Genomic DNA, 18,003 nt, shown 5'->3' on the forward strand with positions numbered 1-18,003 from the left:
TCACTCAGACCTTTGTTTATTGACTTGTATTTCAAAGCGTGTGGAAAAATAGTATTCCTTTTTTACCGATCTGTCATTCAAATTGGAGATGGTATGGCAAATAAATGGCGGCTTTTCACCAGGTCTGGACCGTTTTGTCCGACACAAACTTGCCGTGAGGCTCCGTAGCGCCGGCGGGGAGCAGGGCCAAGAAGACGGGCGTCTCGGCGCCCTCTTCCGGAGACTTGGGAGCTTTGGGGCCCGCCATGTCGGTACGTACCCAGCCGGGGCAGCAGGCGTTCACCAGGATCTGCGGGAGCGATCACACGGCGGCATTCCGGGAGACACGTTCTAAACGGTGATCGAAATCTTTACCTGATCGTTTGGTCTCTCTTTGGACAGACGCCTTGCGTGGATCATGGACAGGGTCTGAATCAACAGACAGAAAATTAATCAGTCGACGCAGCTAGAGGTAAGACGCGTGATAGAGTGTTTCGTGAATTTTTACGAGGGTTTCTGTAGGTATCAGCTCATCTAATTTCATGCTTTTTAATGCAGCTATCTTTTTCTTTGCCGTACTTGCCATGTGTCTCAATACTTTTGTGGCGATGCTTTATTTTCTTGCACGTTCAAATTGGACGATCTTAAGTCCCAATCATCTGGTTCCAACTTTATTTTGTCGGACTTTACTGCGTTGCCGCCGTCTGGGTGAAATTTCAGCTCCCTAGTGTCTCTTTCAGTACTTTCCCTTTGACGTGAACTGCCGTTGACGTAAGGATCGGACGAAAGGAGGGTCAAAGCGGTCATTATTGTCCTAATACTCGTCGTAGAGCCCCGAAGGTTCGAAAGTGTCCCGATACATTTGGCTCGGGGCGCAACCTTTGGAAAAAGCGTTACCGTGACGCCGATCTTGGACACTCCGTAGGCCGTCTCGGGCCAGCCGCCCTGCTTGTGCCGCCCGTCCTTGGCCAGCTCCACGAAGCGCGCCATGAGCTCCGTCAGCTCGTCTTCGCCGATGTCGTCGCTGCGGAAACGCCGCTGCAGCTCCTGGCCGCACATGTTGAGGCTGCGCACGCTCACGAAGCTCGACACGTTCACCACGCGCCCTGAAAGCGCGCCCGGCCCGTCTTAAATGGGCCAGCTTGCGCGCCCGCCGCGCCTTTGGCTACCTCCCGCTTTGATGAGCGGCAGGAAGTGGGTGAGCACGTCCCGCGTGGCGAAGTAGTTTGTCCGCAGCGTCACTTCGGCCTGCGTGCCGAACGGCGTGGTGTCGGCCGCTGCGCTCGGGCGATAAAAAGGCCGGCAAAATAAAGTGACTTTACTTTAGCCAGCCGTGGCGACCGAGCTGTCGCGGCGAGAGCCAGCTGTTACTTTTGAAAGCGATGCCGGCGTTATTGACGAGCACGTCCACGCCGCCGTACTTTTCTTTGAAAAACTGCGCAGCCTTGGTGATGCTGCTCATGTCGTTGATGTCCAACTGGTGGAAGTTGGCCTTCAAACCCTCGGCGCTCAAGGACGCCGCCGCCTCCTTGCCGCGCCCCCTGCCAGATAAATGAATACTCATATAAATCAATAATATTCATTGTATTTATATTATATAATATAAATTAATATTATCATTATACTGTGTATGTATATATAAAATTACACTATAATTAATAACATCAATAATAAACAAATGGCAAGCATAATATAATATAAATGTAACGCCGCGCCAAAAGTCGTACTCGTCTCTTGCGGTGAGGTAAACGTCGCCCGGGAACTTCTTGCACAGCGCCTGCACGATGGCCTTGCCGATGCCTTTGTTGCCGCCCGTCACCACGACGACCTTGCCGGACATTCCTGAGTGAGGTTGACAGCAGGAAAAGTTTCATCCACGATGAATGAATGAAAATGTCCTTTATTACAGATTGCTGAGGACCAAATCCAAAGTCAACTTTGGACATTGCGGCACAAAGGTTTATTTGGTTAGCATGATAATGATGTATTTATGACATTGTATTTAAGTGTGTGAGTGTGTGTGTGTGGGGGGGGGGGGGGGGGGGGGGGGTAAGGACAAGCCTTCCTTTCTCATTTGTCCTAACGCATTCTCACAAGCAAGTTATGCTCAAACTATGATCAGCTCCTTTTGTTTACCTTAAAACTGATTTCAAATTAATGGGCTTTGTTTGAATATTTTCCACGATGTTTTTTTTACTTTTTAAATAAATGCAAGTTTGGAAAAATGTTCTGTTTGTGAAGAAAGGGATGTAAATTACAAAATGATTTTTCTTCTTACAAAAAAAAAAGCATGCATTAGGGCTGGGCAATAAATCAAACGTCATCCTTTAAACATTGAATATTTGAAAATGTGCTGAACGCTGAAATGCTTTTGTAAATGTTGGCTAAAAACAAAGCAGCTAGTGTTTGGACAAACAAGCAAAACTTTGTTCTTTCGTGGAATAATAAATATGCATGTGACTACTTTGAAATAGTCGACAAAGTTAGTTGCATGCTCCTAGCATGCGGCGTGACATTTCCATCAACACTTGTCAAGTGTCATATCTGATCTTGGTTTTTGACTGTCTGCGTTTCCTTGAAATGTGCATTTGATCAAAAAGAAAGAGTTTTTCCAAGGCCCACATTTGCTGAGTCATGGTGACCGCTTCTTATGTCACCAGAAAATGTGGGCATGATTATCGATTTTACACTCAGATCATGAATCAAAATATCAAATTACTGACTAACAATAGCATGGTAATTCATTCGCTTGCAAAATTACATAATGTGCTCTTATTTGTGTGTGTCTTATTTTTGGAACTGAAATTAAGTGGTCATATCAACAGTTCACTGGATGAAATTTAACCCCAACGCACTGTTTGCCGTTTGATTGTGTTATGCAGCAAAACGGAATGCATTTGATCCAAAATAATGCCACAAAACACATCTTTTTTTTTTGGTTCGCATAAAACCATTCGTCCAATGAGCACGTTCGTAACAAGTTGGCTTTCACTTTTGAGACAATTATTTGAAAAAGTTAAGATAGAAGCATTTAGCATTCCGGACTTTGTGCAATCAACAACGTTTCTTACTTGCAATCGTTGTAGAGTTGAGAGGCGAAGAAGGAATCTGCTGTGCAGCTGCTGTGCACTGGAAGAAAGGAAGCTGGTTGCGCATGTGCGCAGTCTCTCTGCGCATACCCGGAAAAACATTTGGAGCTTCCATGGTTTTCCAGGAAGCCATCCTGGAAACGTCCCGAACAAATGGATAATGCGTGATTCTTAAATTCATTATACGCTTATTGGCTGGCATTACGCCGTCTTCATCAGTTTATTGTTCCATTTCCCCCCGTTTGTCATGGTAGCTTCGCAGACGTCATGCATTGAAAGAGAACGTGCTACCATCTGCTGGTCATACACCGAAAACGAAGCTCGAGATTGCTTCAATTTAAAGGGGCCGTGTTCCGGGAACATGTATGTAAAATTCCGAATGGAATGTAATTAAGTCTTTTCAGGTGCTTAATTTTGGCAAAAGCAGGAAAAAAAATAGGCAAAAGCAGGGCTTTCCTGCCATCTTATGTCATTTTACTACCAAGAAACTAATCTGAAGTGAATTAAGGAGCTCCCATTTCAGCAGAAGTAGAGTGTTGCAGCCCTCCTGTCACAATTCAGTGATTTGAGGAGCTTCGTTTAGACAGAAGTAGTGTTCAAACTTCATCCTATGCCACCGTGGCATCAGGGAACCATAATTAGGAGCTTCTTTTCGGCAAACTAGTTGTTTTACTGCCATTCTGTGACATCTTACTACTTATGAGTCATCGATCATTTGCCGTGATTTCGTAGGCCGCTATGGAGTGTTTTTTGCTTGTGCCCAGTAATTTAGATGGCAATTGCTGCTATGGTAGCAATGTGACAAGCAAAACACTCAGCAGCACTAGAGCTTTTCCAATAGCTTTATGAGATGGAATACAAGGTGACTGTTCATTTTTTGGTTGTTTCTTTTCAGCCTCTGTTTGGGAACTCAGCCCTTGTGACTTCAACAATCCTCGGAAGTCTCACAAACGCACGCGGGCGCGCTCCCTCTTCGTGGAAAAGTCATCCAACAGGAAAACTCACCCGCGCTTCACTTTAGTCAGCAATCAAATGTAAACAAAAAAAAAAAAGTGACATCACAAGATTGGCTAAAATCAGTCAACAATTATTTATATAATTTTTACCAAAAAAAACCCTGTGAATTCCTTTTTTTAGGTTTAATTGTAAGGTCATTTGTGAGCGCCAATTTGTAATTTATTTTGCTGATTAACACTGAAGGATGTTTAACTTGTCTTTCAGTGTCTTCTCTCCATCGTGACCGTGACAGGAAGTGGCCCAGTGGGTTTCCTGCCTCCTTATCGCACCACAGGAAGAGGATGAAGATGGAGAGAGAGAGAGAACGCCATCGATTTGTTTCTAGGCCAAGGAGGAAGGAACGAGAAGTCGGGCTGAGGCGGAGCAGGAAATGCCTCCGCATATCAGGTACTGCTTCCGCGACCGAGGAGTGACTTTCTTTGGGTAAAGTTCACCACCCCTAGAGGGCGACGTCACCGGATTTGGCTTGTTGAATTGTCACTCCTTCCTCGGTGGATATCACGCTAAAAGAAAGTCCCCATATTACGATGATCGGGTTGTTTTTTGTTTTATTAGTGTGTGAAAAGAAAAAATAAATAAAACTCATTTTGAAAACAACAAATTGCAATAGAATGACAAAACATAAAATATCAACATATGTTTTTTTTTCTTTATATAATCGTAAGTCTGATAGTTGGGAACGTATCACATTTTGGCCGCCGTTTGTCCAAAGACTTTTGAAATTTGGTCTCGCTGAGACACCGTTGCGTGCAGGCTACAGAATCACTGCATTCTTTTAGTTCACCACTGGATGACACAAAATCTTACACATTGTCACTTTAAATATGATGTTGTGGATGAAGACTACAAGTCATATTTTTTTAGACAAATTTCATTTTTATTATATAGCATTAGCGTTTTAGAGTTTTTAATTTGAACAATTGAACAATTTTAATGTTCATATATATATATATATATATATATATATATATATATATATATATATATATATATACGTGTGTGTGTACAGTTGCCTTGGTGGCCTCTGACCCCTTGAGCAATGGCAAAATGTCATCTTGTCATGTGTAACACCCACCGCGAGCCCCCGATAAGATTTGATGATGTCACTTCCAGGAGGGAAAAGGTGTGGGTGCGGCCCGCCCCTTCCTCTCATCCCCCCCCATCGGCTTTTAAAAGCGGGCTGCGGGCCGGCCGGCCCCCACTGGCTCGGCAAGCTGCCGCGATGACAGGCACCGAGGTTCTGCTGGTGCTCCTGGCCCTCGTGCCCAGCGCCCGCGGGGACGTGAGGGCCCGGGACCCCGAGGTGGAGCAGGAGGAGGACGGGCAGGAGGATTGGGGCGGGGCGGCGGGCCTCATCGACGCCACCGAGGAGACGCCCTTGATGCGGGATGGAGGAAACTACCCGGCCCGCAGCGGGTGAGGCCGTCCGCTCTGAGGTCATCTTTATTTTGTAAAGCGGGTGTATCCGAACTGTATCACGCTGAAAATGAAGTGAACCCCTCAAGTGCTTTAAAAATCGTCATTGTCTTGCTTTGGTTCTGAATATGAACATTTGCACAGGGACGCAACTGTTTGATTCGGGAGCAGGCCCAAATTCATAAAAAAAATCCCAAACTCCATTATCGCAAAAAGAGTGCGTTGCCTCCATCTTGTAACTGTATGTAAGTGAGTTGAGGAGCTCCATTAATGCACAAGCTATCAAAGTTACCGGAAGGTCTAGGTAAATGTTGGCTACATCTGGGCTCCCATACGCAAAACAAGGAAACAGCCGTAGTGGAATAGGGTTTCTAAAATGTTTTTCTTTTGCCGTACGTTCCGCTCTCGCGTTTGTCTCCCTGACGTGCGGTCGCATTCCAAGCGTTCGCATGGCGCCTTGACTGCGAGGGAGCAGGAAGTCTTTGCGTGTTTTGACTGCCGGCATCTTGTTCACGTTTGCCACCCACACCGACACTTTACGAGCCCCTCTCCAGGTATTAGACCAGCCCGTCTCACGGTTGGAGGGAGCTCGCTGACTCACGCGCGTCGGGGCAACTTCTCCTTGAAATTTGCCGCTTTTTTTCCCCCGTCGCATGAAATGCCGCGGTGTCTCCGCGATGAGTCGCTTCAGAGTTTCAAAATTGATTCGATTCAATTTGAGTCTCGATTCATTTTGATTTTTGATTCGGTTAAGCATTTCGTGCAGTACTAATGTTACTACAGTGTCAGAAGCAAGCCACAGATCGTAGAAACATCAACATTTCTAGTTTTGAACAAGACCTTATCAAAACGAGAATAATTCAAATCGATTCCAGCCACGCCAGCCGAGTTTTGACACACAGATGTGCATTTTTATACGGGACGTATTCTTACTTACAATAATTACCATAACGGGACGAGCAGCCAGTTCCCGTTGCAGCTAATAGTAGCAGGCGTTAGCTGAGCTTGTTACGGCATTATTTTCAATAAAAGAAGCGAGCAGACTGAGCCAAAGTCAGAGTCCATCCTCGTTCACGCGCAGGAATAGCACTAAAACCGAGGGAAAAACGTTATGTCTCCAGCTGATGTGATTGAAAGTGGCACCGCTGAGCGAACACCAACAAGTTCTTCCATTTGACTGGATTATTAACGGCTGATTTGCCGTCTTTTGGCATAAACACACAATCATGAACATGAGCCGTGTCTCGAGGAAAAGGAAAAATAACTGCTTGGAGCGCATTCACCATTAAGTAATACACATAATACTGTATACTGTATGCTAGCGTGGTGGTTAGCTAATCGGAATCAACATTAGCCTTATGCTAATTGCTCATCTACTAAATCTACTCATAAATGTACTCATTTATCACACCAAAATATGAAACAACCTCAAAATAGAGTTAAGCACAATTAGAACCTATTGGTTTGTTTTTTATTTTTTCGAAGTACGGATGCCTTCCCCCGCTGCAGTTGAGTAGGTAAACGGAATGCGGTCCCAATTTGGGAAATTTCGAAGATTGCCGCAGATGTTTTTTCTCCCGATGCAGAGCGTCTCAAAATGTCCTGCAGTCACAAGTGTGTTGACGTGCGTGTCACTTTGCGTCGCGGCTTCAGACTAAATAGCGGGATTGAATGTCGCCTGTTTGGCGCCGCCTCACAGAGGACACGTAAAAATCTTCGGGATCTGTTCTTCCGCAGACGGAAACCCTCTCCCAACCCTTCAAAGACCCATGAGGGCCTTTGACAAAACAATCCTCCATTAGCACCTTCACGCGCATCGCGTTCGAATTAGCTTTAAGGGCAAGATCGCTAATGCGTGTTTGCCGAGGTCATGTGAGGCTGCGCAGGAAGAGGTCAAAAGCTCCCACGGGACTCCTTGACCTTTTGAAGCACGTCGGGCTTGTACCGGGCAACAGGTGGCGCTCATTTGTCACCACATCCCTATGATGCTGAAAAAAAAAAAACCTCAAAAATAGGTGGGCTGTCCTTCCCTTGCTACAGCTTCACTGTTGCTAGACAGCTCTATGAAAACGATTGCACTTTTATTCACAGATGAATAAATTATAGATGACCGCAAAGTATAAAATTCTAGTAAAACAAAAATAAACACTTGAAATGCTATTGTGAAAAAAAAAATACAACCAAAACACTGTGCCATGTGTGCTAAAGTTCACAAGCTAACATGTTCATCGCTAACTTGAATGCTAATCTGGAACTCAATGTTAATGGCTACTTATATGGCAGGGCACACAGAGACCAACAACCATTCGCAAGTGTTTTTGAGTGTGGGAGGAAGAACCCACTCGGGCTCGGGGAGAACATGCAAACCCCACACAGGAAGGCCGGAGCCAGATGGATTTGAACTGCGAGGCAGACGTGCCATTCACTGCGCCGCCGAGCCGCCTGACGATAATTTTGCCATTTATTATTTTTATTACTACGTTTAAAGACGGGAATTCTCGTCCATGGCACCGAAAGGGTTAACGAGCTGCAATCGAATGCTTTTTAATGTTATCATACGCGTTGGACCCTTCAAAAATGGATGTTGGGCCGCAAATGGCCCCCCTTGCCATAGTTTGGACAACCCCTGCCTTACTGGCTCCAATGTTGTTGACGGTATCTTGGTGGAGTCAGCGCAAAGCCTCCACATCATCTCCTCTTATTTCTTCTCTTTTTTTGTTTGTTTAAAGAGTTGAAATAAGTCAAGCATGTCTTGCTTTTCCTTCCTTCCAAGCGGTTGACACCCTCTGAGGCGCTCGAAGGAAAAAAAAGAAAAAGTCCATTCGATGCCGAGATAGAAAATTGTCTCCAAAAGGATCTTGGCGGGAGTTAAACATCCTAAACATCAAGATTGCTTTCACGTCGGCGAATGTTTGACTTTGATTTGTCACAGTGTTTGAAATGACTTGGGGGTCAGTCAAGTTTTTCCAGTAGTTGAAGTGTGGGATTGTTCCTCCCTCCATCAGGAAGTGCAGGAAACAATGGAGGAATAAAAATCCAAAGGTGCTATGAAGTCATGTTTTCCCACAGCTCATTTATCCACGCGCAACAGGAAGGGGTGGGGGTGAGCGCAGTGAAAAATATAGCATGGCGTCGGCCGTTCAAGCTGTTCAAACGAGCCCCCCGAAATCATTTTTCCGAGCTGAGATGAGCCCTTATACCGTCATGCCTTAAATATAAGACGCGCCTGTGCATAGGATGCCCCCTTCATTTTAGCGTCAAATTCTGGCGTTTTCTATGTTAGCGTGTATAAGACGCAGCAACGCTAACGCAAAAAAAAGCATACATCTCATCTTCCAAAGTTATTCATATTTGTATATTATTTCTCGGGAAAACGGTAATCATAATAAAAGTGGCGATAATAATCGAGGGCCCAAATGTTTGTTTTGCAGGAACTGGTGCGCGTTTGTGCAGAAGCGTACGGTCACCGTGGCGGTGGCGTGCGGGACTGAGAAGTACACCATCAAGTCCCAAAGTCCCTGTCCCAGCAGAACGCCGGACTGTCATTTGGTCATGTAAGGAAACGACATTACGACGACGACGGCACACCGCCATATATAAGCAACGCAAGCCCAGCCGCTACTGTAGCTTCTATTCTATGCGCCTTATAATGCGGTGCGCCTCATGAGTGAAAACAGTTCGAAAACAAGCCGTTCATCATCCAAAGCGCCCCTCCGATTGCGGTAAATACGGTCATTTTCTATTTTCGGTTTGGAGCGCCTCATTTTGAATCCCCCGCAATCGTACCGACACCCGATACGGATACCTGGCATCGCCCATCGACTCCTACTATGGCAAAGTATAAAGCGTAAAAGTCAAGATCAGACGTTTTTAACGCCACGCGACCGTCGCTGCGTGCAGGTACAAGCTGTCCACTCGGCCACTCTACCGGCAGAAACAGAAGGTGACCACGGCTTTACTGTGGAGATGTTGCCCGGGACGCGGCGGGGACAACTGCGACGACACGGGTAGGATCCATCATCAATCTTCACCGCGGCGACAAGCTGCCGCTTCGCGTCGATCGCCTCATCGTACAAACGCGCTTGTCTTTCAATTTGCCCCCCAGGTATTTTGCGCAAGGAGGCTTAGGGTCAGGTTAGGTCCCGAATCGCAGTTTTTTGTCATCTTTTCGAAACGTTGATGAAGTTTTTTGGGGGGTTTTTGTGTGCGCTTTCAACAGAATTGACGAAATTCTTTAATCTACCAGTTTATGAAATTTCCACAGTTTTAACAGTAGGATTTGTTGACTTGAAAAAAATCTGTATACGACTGCTGAAAAACGCTGGCCTACGTGAAGGTGAAAAGAAAGGATTGGCATATATCAGCCATTTAGCTCATTTTTGAAGGTTGGATTTCTGTAAAAATGGTTTTCTTGAGGCAATTGATCTCAAATGTCTTGCACGCATGTTTTCTTGGGGACTCAAATATCTATTTTCAACCAAATTCAAGCTACTTTTAACACAAGGCCCAAAGCAAGGAACGTCAACAAACAACGTTTTTCCAGGGTCACTATTTTCCGCGTTGAAGTTGACACCCATGTTTTGATTGGACCCCCTTTCAGTCAAAAAATAGCTTTGTTTCCACCGGCCTTTATTTTCTCCTGTCCCCTATTTGCGAGCGCTCGCTGCCGCCATTTGCTCGTAGGCCGCTTTTGCGGGAAAGGCTCACGTTCGCTGGGAATCCGGAGGAGGACGTCCCGAAAAGGAGCCGGACCTAAATAAAAGCCGCTTTCCGTCGGCGCGCCGCGTCGCGTTCGGCCCCTAATATGGCAACGCTCGAAAGTCAATGACGATCATCCAAACGAAAACGTCGACTCGTCTTCGACAGTGGCCGACGCCCAGAGGGACTCGGCAAACTCGTCCACGATGGAAGGAGCCCAAGTCCAAAGAGCGCCTGGGAGTCTCCGATCTGCAGGTGACCGATCAAAAAGATTGCAAAACAAAAGCGGGACGGGAAATGGAAAATACACTTCAAACATAACGTCAGTGCAAACCCTTATCGGAATGCTTTGAGACACGTGGCATCGCCTGTTCAAATTTTTCAAAAATGTCTTTCAAATGAAGTTTGACTTGTTTTGTTGACATATCCTTTAGCGCAGCTCCATCTAGTGGATGCATATGGCAAGCCCGGCCACTTATAATATCCTTATACTGCGGAAAATACGCTAGGCAATGCGCACTGTTGAAAGATGAATGTTGCAAAAACGTAACTTTTTTCTTTCGTCTCGATCGAATTAAGTGTCAAATTTGAATCATCATTTTCATTTTAAGCCGGAGAGCACGCAGCCTCAAAGTAGGCGATGGTTTTTTGACACGTGCATCCGAATCTCATGGGGCCTTTCAGTTCCTCGTCGCGGTCCTTTCATCTATATTTGGGCCGGACCTGGATGGGCTTCTGAAGTCCCGGAGCCAAACGTCAGGTCCAGTCACGTCACGTTTGGAACGCGCGTGCTCACGCGCCTCAGATGAGGAAAAAATTGCGGAAGCGGCGGGTCACGGGAAGGTCCGGGCCCCCTCCCCCGGGAGGAAGGCTTGCGTTCCTCTGACTCGGGGTCACCCCGCTCGCATCCCGTGGACGGCGACCGGCCCCGGGGGGGGATCCGGCCGTCACGCTGACGATAGCGGAGGAGCGTAATGTTGCGGCCGCCCCGCTCCGGCACGCGTGGCCGCCCGAGCGGACCGCCCGTTCCGCGTTTCCGCCCCGCGTTTCCGCCCCGCGTTTCCGCCCCGCGTTTCCGCCCCGCGTTTCCGCCCCGCGTTTCCGCCCCGCGTTTCCGCCCCGCGTTTCCGCCCCGCGTTTGCCTGCGGCGACCGGCTGACGCTAGCTTTTTTTTTTTCTTTTTTGAGCGCCATCGAAACTTTTTTTTTCCTTATACGGGCGAGGCAACAAAAAAAAAACTTTTTGAGAGTTGACCTTTCTTTGACATCATTCTTAGAGGAAGGTGATGGAACATCCGTTTGATTTTTTTTTTCTCGAACTCTGACTGCACACAACGCCATCCGCCATTAAAAGAGCTAAAAATGTTTTTTTTTTTTTTTTCGAAAATCAAAAACAAAGCTTGCTCTAACTCAGGGCCGTCACACAAACGGGCCGCACAAAACGAGTTTAATCATCAGTGTAAAAATGAGCAGATTTTTTTCTATACGTGAAAAACTCCCATACCCGAAACATACCCGAGCTCTTTGGAGCGCTTGGGCTTTTCTGCCACCTCATGTTAGTCGATTTCTCCATTTCTTTGGATTTTTGCGGGAAGGGTTTGAATTCTGAGATGAAACGGGGAATCGTGGGGGGTTGGCTTATCGCTGACCCAAACGGTCCGCGGCCCGCGCCACGCGCTCGCCGAAGGAGTGCAAAGGAAAGGCGCTGGCGGGTCTCCCGCCAGAGCGCCCGTTCAAAGCGCTTCCTGGCCAGAAAGCCGGCGCGGTGGCCACACACAATGGGAGGAACTCCAAATCCTAAAATACAGCAAGCGGGACTCAGGAAGCCAGCGCGCTTTGCTTTTTCAGCTATGAAGTGTCCCCCCCCCCCCAGTTTTGAAATCTGAGGCCAGCAGAAACTGTTCAATGGCAACAAGAAATGCTTGTGCTTCCCTAAAAAAAACGTTTAAGCGCAACTTGCAAATTTGGTATTTTAGTCAGAACATCGATGTCATAATGAGCATTTGGCGGGTCACCTAAAATGATGCGGCGGGCGGATTCGGCCCCCGCGCCTCGGGTTTGACACCCGTGTTCTAGATGAATGTCTGCTGGGTTTATTCCTTCCATCAAATTGATCAATTGTCCAGAACGATTGATTCGTTTTTTTCCCCCCTAATATGTGTCATGTCAAAACAATATGTTGACGTACAGTATGTACGAACTGGAAATCTGAAGTGGGCGCGTCCTTCAGGCGCACTGCCCCAGCAACAGCTCAGCGACCCGAACGGGGAGCAGAACGACGACCGCCGGGGCTCGGCCAACGCGCCGGGCGACGTGGGCCACGCCGCCTTTCCTCTACACCTACCGACTGGGGACCCCTCCCAGCGCGGGGACCCCCTTCCGCATCCCGCCCACGCGCCGGATGGGGAGCGCGCTCGCTATCCCGCCCCGGTACCGGATCACGCCGACCGCGACCTGGCTCCGCCGCCCCACGGGGACCGGGAGCGGGTCCGGGATGGGGACCCCGCTGGGAACCCCATCCGTGGGGGCCGCGTGGCAGAAGAGCAGCAGCGTGAGCGCTTGCATCCCGGTTAGTTTGGCTTTACTTTCAAAAAAGATAAAAATGTCAAAAATGCTTTTTATTTTATTTACTTTTTTCACAACACATATTTACATAGAAATACTGTGTGTGTGTGTGTGTGTGTGTTTGTGTGTGTGTGTGTGTGTGTGTGTGTGTGTGTGTGTATATATATATATATTTTTTTTTTCATAGTATTCAGGAAAAAGGTCGTAAAAATGACCATTTTGTGAGAATAAATGTATTTATTTCTTAGTTCCATTAAATATAATCATATTGTAGAATGTTAAATGATGTCATTCAATCGACTTGAAAAAATCATAGAAAAACACAGTTTTTAATGATGAAAATAAATCCAAATGTTTACATTCATAAAAGTTCCAAAACGTTTTAGTGAAGCGTTAGACAGGAAATCATGAGGATAACAATATTATTTTTACGTGGAAAAAAAATCTGAACAGCCAGATTTTTGCCTTTTTGTAATAATCTTTGGACGGCGTTCCAGATGCGTCCGAGGAGGCGGAGCCGGCCCCGGCCGGCGTGGCGGCGCTGCTGATGTCCCAGCTGCGGCCCTCGCTGCAGCTCTTCAACGAGTCGCTGGAGCGGCTGGGCCGGCGGGTGGATCTGCTGGGCCGGGACGTGGCCCTGCTCCGGGACGTCGAGCCCGAGCGGCGGCGCCTGGAGCGGGAGGTGGCGGCGCTGAGCCTGCGGCTGGAGAGCGGCCTGCACTCCCAGCGCGCCGCGCTGCACTACAACGTCAGCAACGTCAAGACCGACCTGGACCTGAAAATCAAGCGGCACAACAAGATGCTGCAGGTAGGCCGCGCCGGCCCGCGCCTCTTTCCTTCCCGCCGTTACGGTTTGGTTTGTCTTTTGTCCTAGCTCAGCCTGCAGGCCATGAACGCCTCCCTGGCAGAGCTCAAGCTGGACCAGGAGTCGGAGCGGGACCGGGACCGGGGAGAGGAAGAGAAGGTCGCGGCGGCGGCGCCTTCGCTGTCCGCGGCGGCCTTGTGGGAGGCCGTGGAGCGTCTGGACAAGGCGGTGGTCAACACCAGCGTCAAGGTGAGCCGGGGCTTGCTTGGCGCCGCCCACATCCTCCGGACACGCCCGCTTTTCGGCCTCTACGTTTCTCGACGTTTTCGGACTCTTCTTGTCCCTCCGCGTTTGACTCTCACGCCGTTCGAATTTGTTTTTCTTTCCACTTCTTACCGTATGTGGTCTGCGCGTTGTCCCCTTGCCCGCACCCTTTGAGACTTTGAGATTTTTTTGTTTTGTTTGTTGAGCGAGTCTTCCGCCACTTCACTTTTCCCATCGTGACGTTGCGAGCGGTCGGCGTGTCCCGTTCAGACGGACGAGCTGGCGGGGGAGCTGGAGGCCGCGTCGGGCGGCGTGCGGCATCTGCGGCGGGACTTGAAGGCGCTGGGCGAGCGGCTGAGCCAAACGGCGCGAACGGGCCAGGTGCTCTTCATGGAGACGGGCCTGGAGGTGGAGGCGGCCAAGGTGGCGGTTCTGGAGCGCGTGGAGCAGCTGGCCGCCAACCTGAGCCGGCAGGGCCAGCGGCTCCTGGAGATGGACGTGGACGTGGACTACCTCTTCGGCGCCCTCTATAAGAACAACGCCTCGTCCTCGGCCTCGGCCTCGCCGTCGGCCTCGCCGCCGACGCAGCGGTGCGACTGCGGGCCGCTGGGCCAGGCGCTGGCCCGGCTGGAGGGGGGCGTGGCTAACGCCACAGAGCTGGCCCGTCGGAACCGGCTGGCTCTGGAGGAGGGGGAGGAGCGGCGGGGCGGCTGGCGGGCGGTCGCGGAGGAGCTGCAGAGAAGCCTGAAGGAGGTACGGCCGTGCCCGGTCTGCGTCAAGGGATGTTTTGCTCTGCCGCCATCGTGTGGCATGTGGGGGGGAATTGCAACGCTTTTCCTTGAGACTTCTTCCCTCTCGCCTCGTTTTCATCTGTTTCTACTTTTTATGTTTCTAATGGGATTTTAAAAATGTAAAAACATACATTTTAGAGGGATTTTGGAGAGCGGAAAATACAGTATTTGGGTTTTCTTCCATGCAATATGCTTCGATCCTCCGCCACATTTTTAGAAAATATTTGCTGTATCTTAAAATGTATGGAATGCATAATAAGCCCCTTAGGGAGGGGTTGTGTCACCCGCAACCTTTTTCAGGAGTTTGGGCCCCGGACGGCGTTTTCACTCGGCCTTAACTTTGAAATTCGTCCAGGTTTTCGCCAAGAAATGACACCAGCGTTCGTTCACTTTGTGCGTCAGGTGAAGGAGCGGATGACGTCGGAGCAGAGCCGGACGGCGACTTTGGAGGCGGGCGTGCGGAATCTCGGCGTCCTGCTGCAGGAGGCCCGGGCCCGGGCGGGGGCCCGGGAGGACGCCCCGGGGGCGCGGGACGGGCGGCCCGGCGAGGAAAGCGAGCGCGTGCTGGCGGAGATGAAGCGCCTGTCGGCGTCTTTCAACTCGCTGCTGAAGGACGCCATCCGCCACAGCGACGTGCTGGAGATCCTGCTGGGCGAGGAGGTCCTGGAGTTCCTGGAGTGGCCCGTCCAGGACCAGGAGGCGCATTCCATCCCGGCCCTCAAGGAGCAAATGAGGATCCTGCGGGAGGCGCTGGCCGCTCGCCGCCTCGGCGGCCCCGGTATGGGAACTCTTTTTTTTTATTTTTTTTTTTGTGGCTTTCGGCAAAGTCAAGCTTTCGTTTCGTTTCACGCCAAAAAATGTACTTGGTGGAAAGCTTTTGACTTTGTTCTCGCGGCAGGAGATGCGGAGGAGGCGCCCTCGGCGGACCGGCCGCTGCCCCGCCCGCCCGGCGGCCGAACGACCCGTCAGGACGGGCGTCAGGCGGCGGGGGGCGGCGGTGACGCGCGGAAGCTGGAGAGGAGCGCGGAGGAGCTGCGGCTGAAGTTGCTCCAGAAGGAGGAGGCGCCCCGCTGCCCGGAAGGCGACCAGGAGAGGGCGGCGCTGCGCACGGAGGTGGCGCGCCTCAAGCGAGGCCTCGAGGAACACCTGCGCACCTTCAAGGACCTCTTGGGCGCCCGCGCTGCCCCCCGGGAGAAGAGGCGGCGGCCGGGAGGAGAAAGGGGAGGGGCGCAACACGGCCGCGGGAAAGCGGCGGCGGCGGCGGCCGAGACCTGGCACTAGAGAAGGACAAAACACACACGGCTTCATCCAGCCACCTCCTCTTGCTTCAAAGAGGTGGGCCAAATGTCTAACTTTCTTGTCATGAATTTATTATCATGAAAACCTGAAAATTGACCTCAAAAATGTTTTTTATGAGGATTTTATGAAAAAAAGAAAAGAGAAATCAGTGTGTGTCTCTTTGGCCGTTGAGAATGTTGGTAAGAGTTACCAACCTAACAGGTTTTCTAAACGATTAGTTGATCATCAAAAATACGTATTGATTATTGTAATAATCATGTAGTTGTTGATTAATCATTCCGCTTGTGCAGTACGTATATTTCTATCTGTCAATGTTCATGTACTCTAACTTAAAAAGAACCCACGATTGAGCCTAAAATGAAAGAAAAGCTTCTGGGTTTTTTTCTTCAACATTTTGTTTTTGTGCAAAACAATCCAGAGGCTTCCCTGGGCTCCGTTCTTGCTTTGACCCATTTCGGGGTTCCCATTGCGGGGTTCCCATTGCGGGGTTCCCATTGCGGGGTTCCCATTGCGGGGTTCCTTACAAGCTGGCCGTTTTGACAGTTTCCTCACTCGGTTTCGTTGACTTGTTAACTTATTTTCGTTGTTACTGTGCGACTATTACTTTGTACTTTTTGATTAGGAAACATTTTCAATGATATGTAATGAAAACAATCTTTTGAAAGGATGAATGTATTTGTTTGATTGATGCGCCCGTTTTCGTTGAGGCGGATCTTTTAAGAGTGATGTTGAAGGCTTACTGTATACGTGATCTTTTTTTTTTAATGTTTTGCTGCACACATAGTGGTTGAAAGATACATGGCAGTTTACGACTCATGTTGTTTTTTTTAACCACACTGTATTGTACAAAGTCTTTGAAAGGCTTTTCAAGTTTGGTTTATGGCTTGTGTGCACTTGGGTGTAAAAAAAAAAAAAAAAGCTTAGTTTTTTGGGGGGGGCTACTAAACATGTTCAATGAGGGGAAGTCAACTATAAATGGTCATTTAAAAAAAGCTAACTGGACATGGTCTTTTTTCACCTTAGCGAAAAAAAAGCTGTATTTAAAAAAAAAAGCCATGATGGTTTTTCATGAAATAAAGTCATTTATTGAACATGAGTCAAACAGCTGTGTTGAGCACAATTTTCTTCCATGCGCTAAATACAAGGCAAGAAACTTGCAAGCTGGCAGCCAAACTTCAATTGACCGCCCAATGAGCTCATTCAGTGCCAGGGACGTTTTTTTTTTTTTTACATTCCTGACATTAAACCCCAGATACAGTACTTAAGTTTTAAATTGATACTTCAGTACATTAAAGACATGAATTTCTAGATACTTAAGTCTAAAATTGATACTTATGTCTGGGATTCGATGTCTGGATTTAAAAAAAAACAACTTATAAATAATGCCCCTGGCATTGAATGACTTTTTTTTTTCCACACACCAAAATCGTCAAGTATTAATTTTGTATATTTGTGTTGTGTTTAAGGCTGCTGGAAGAGGCAAACATGCAAAAGCCACGTGCAACTTTGCTAGCTTGGACCGCAAACGGACAAGCAACAAAGTCAACTTGGACATTCGGTTTAAGCATCGTGCTCATTAGCGTCAAGGCCGCTTCCTGGGAGCGCAGGAAGTGGTCATAGGCGAGAAGCGATCGCGTCGCGAAAGCCGCCGATACCAGCCGCCGATACTTAAGAGACCGTTTCGGTTCAAAGGCGGCGCGGGCCCCGACTCCGGAGGCCTTGGCTCCGAGGGCCGCCGCAAATTTCACTTCCTGGCGGGCGCGGCGAGCGTCACGGCGGGGTTGGCTCCGCCTTCGGCCCCTCCCCCTGGAAAAGCGCGGCGCCGCTGAGCCAAGGTGGCGACGGGACCGCCTCTTGCTCTGGGGAGCGACCAGTAGGTGGCGGCGGATCGACGGGGAGCGCCCGGAAGGGCGCCGGCAATCGGCTCGCGCGGAACCGTCCCGTCCCCTTCATCCCGCCATCCCGGACCTGACAAGAAAACGGTGAGTAGAAAAGATTGGCAAGGGAGCGGGCGAAAGCCACCCGTTTCCGAGGGCTGCCTTACTTATTCCGCTGAGCGAATTGCCCCGTTTTTCATCTAC

At 49.0% G+C, this 18,003-nt stretch overlaps 3 protein-coding genes across 9 annotated transcripts in view; 1 reads left to right on the forward strand and 2 right to left on the reverse strand.

The window, feature by feature from the left end:
• Positions 1–3,316, reverse strand: cbr1 (carbonyl reductase 1). Its single transcript, XM_088421504.1, has 7 exons — positions 3,051–3,316; positions 1,707–1,821; positions 1,351–1,520; positions 1,149–1,256; positions 877–1,085; positions 355–408; positions 1–289 (listed from the first exon to the last, which is right to left on the reverse strand). The coding sequence occupies exons 1-7, from the start codon at positions 3,268–3,270 to the stop codon at positions 116–118; spliced, it is 1,050 nt and encodes a 349-aa protein (XP_088277630.1). The 5' UTR covers positions 3,271–3,316; the 3' UTR covers positions 1–115.
• Positions 382–17,018, forward strand: LOC148419733 (multimerin-2-like). 4 transcript variants are annotated; one of them, XM_088421500.1, is made up of 13 exons: positions 382–451; positions 3,964–4,102; positions 4,290–4,472; positions 5,199–5,501; positions 8,933–9,055; positions 9,402–9,508; positions 10,368–10,454; positions 12,429–12,767; positions 13,261–13,571; positions 13,638–13,817; positions 14,103–14,585; positions 15,026–15,401; positions 15,522–17,018. In XM_088421500.1, exons 3-13 carry the CDS (start codon positions 4,456–4,458, stop codon positions 15,902–15,904), a joined length of 2,709 nt encoding a protein of 902 aa, XP_088277626.1. In that variant the 5' UTR covers positions 382–451; positions 3,964–4,102; positions 4,290–4,455; the 3' UTR covers positions 15,905–17,018. The 4 variants fall into 4 exon arrangements, with proteins under 4 accessions (XP_088277626.1, XP_088277625.1, XP_088277627.1 ...); XM_088421499.1 differs by lacking the exon at positions 382–451 and adding an exon at positions 3,075–3,431; XM_088421501.1 differs by lacking the exon at positions 382–451 and adding an exon at positions 3,075–3,431 and having other exon boundaries at positions 4,318–4,472.
• LOC148419734 (ubiquitin carboxyl-terminal hydrolase 54-like) overlaps positions 16,982–18,003 on the reverse strand; it is a 16,465-nt gene continuing 15,443 nt past the window's right edge. For all 4 annotated transcript variants that reach the window (XM_088421494.1, XM_088421493.1, XM_088421492.1 and 1 more), the window contains one exon: positions 16,982–17,890. In XM_088421494.1, coding sequence (XP_088277620.1) covers positions 17,667–17,890 — 224 coding nt within the window. In that variant the 3' untranslated portion in view covers positions 16,982–17,666. The remainder of the gene's footprint in view (positions 17,891–18,003) is intronic.

Source organism: Hippichthys cyanospilos, chromosome 8 (genome assembly GCF_059441005.1).
Source record: "Hippichthys cyanospilos isolate Australia breed blue-spotted pipefish chromosome 8, RoL_Hcya_1.0, whole genome shotgun sequence".
NCBI lineage: Eukaryota > Metazoa > Chordata > Actinopteri > Syngnathiformes > Syngnathidae > Hippichthys > Hippichthys cyanospilos.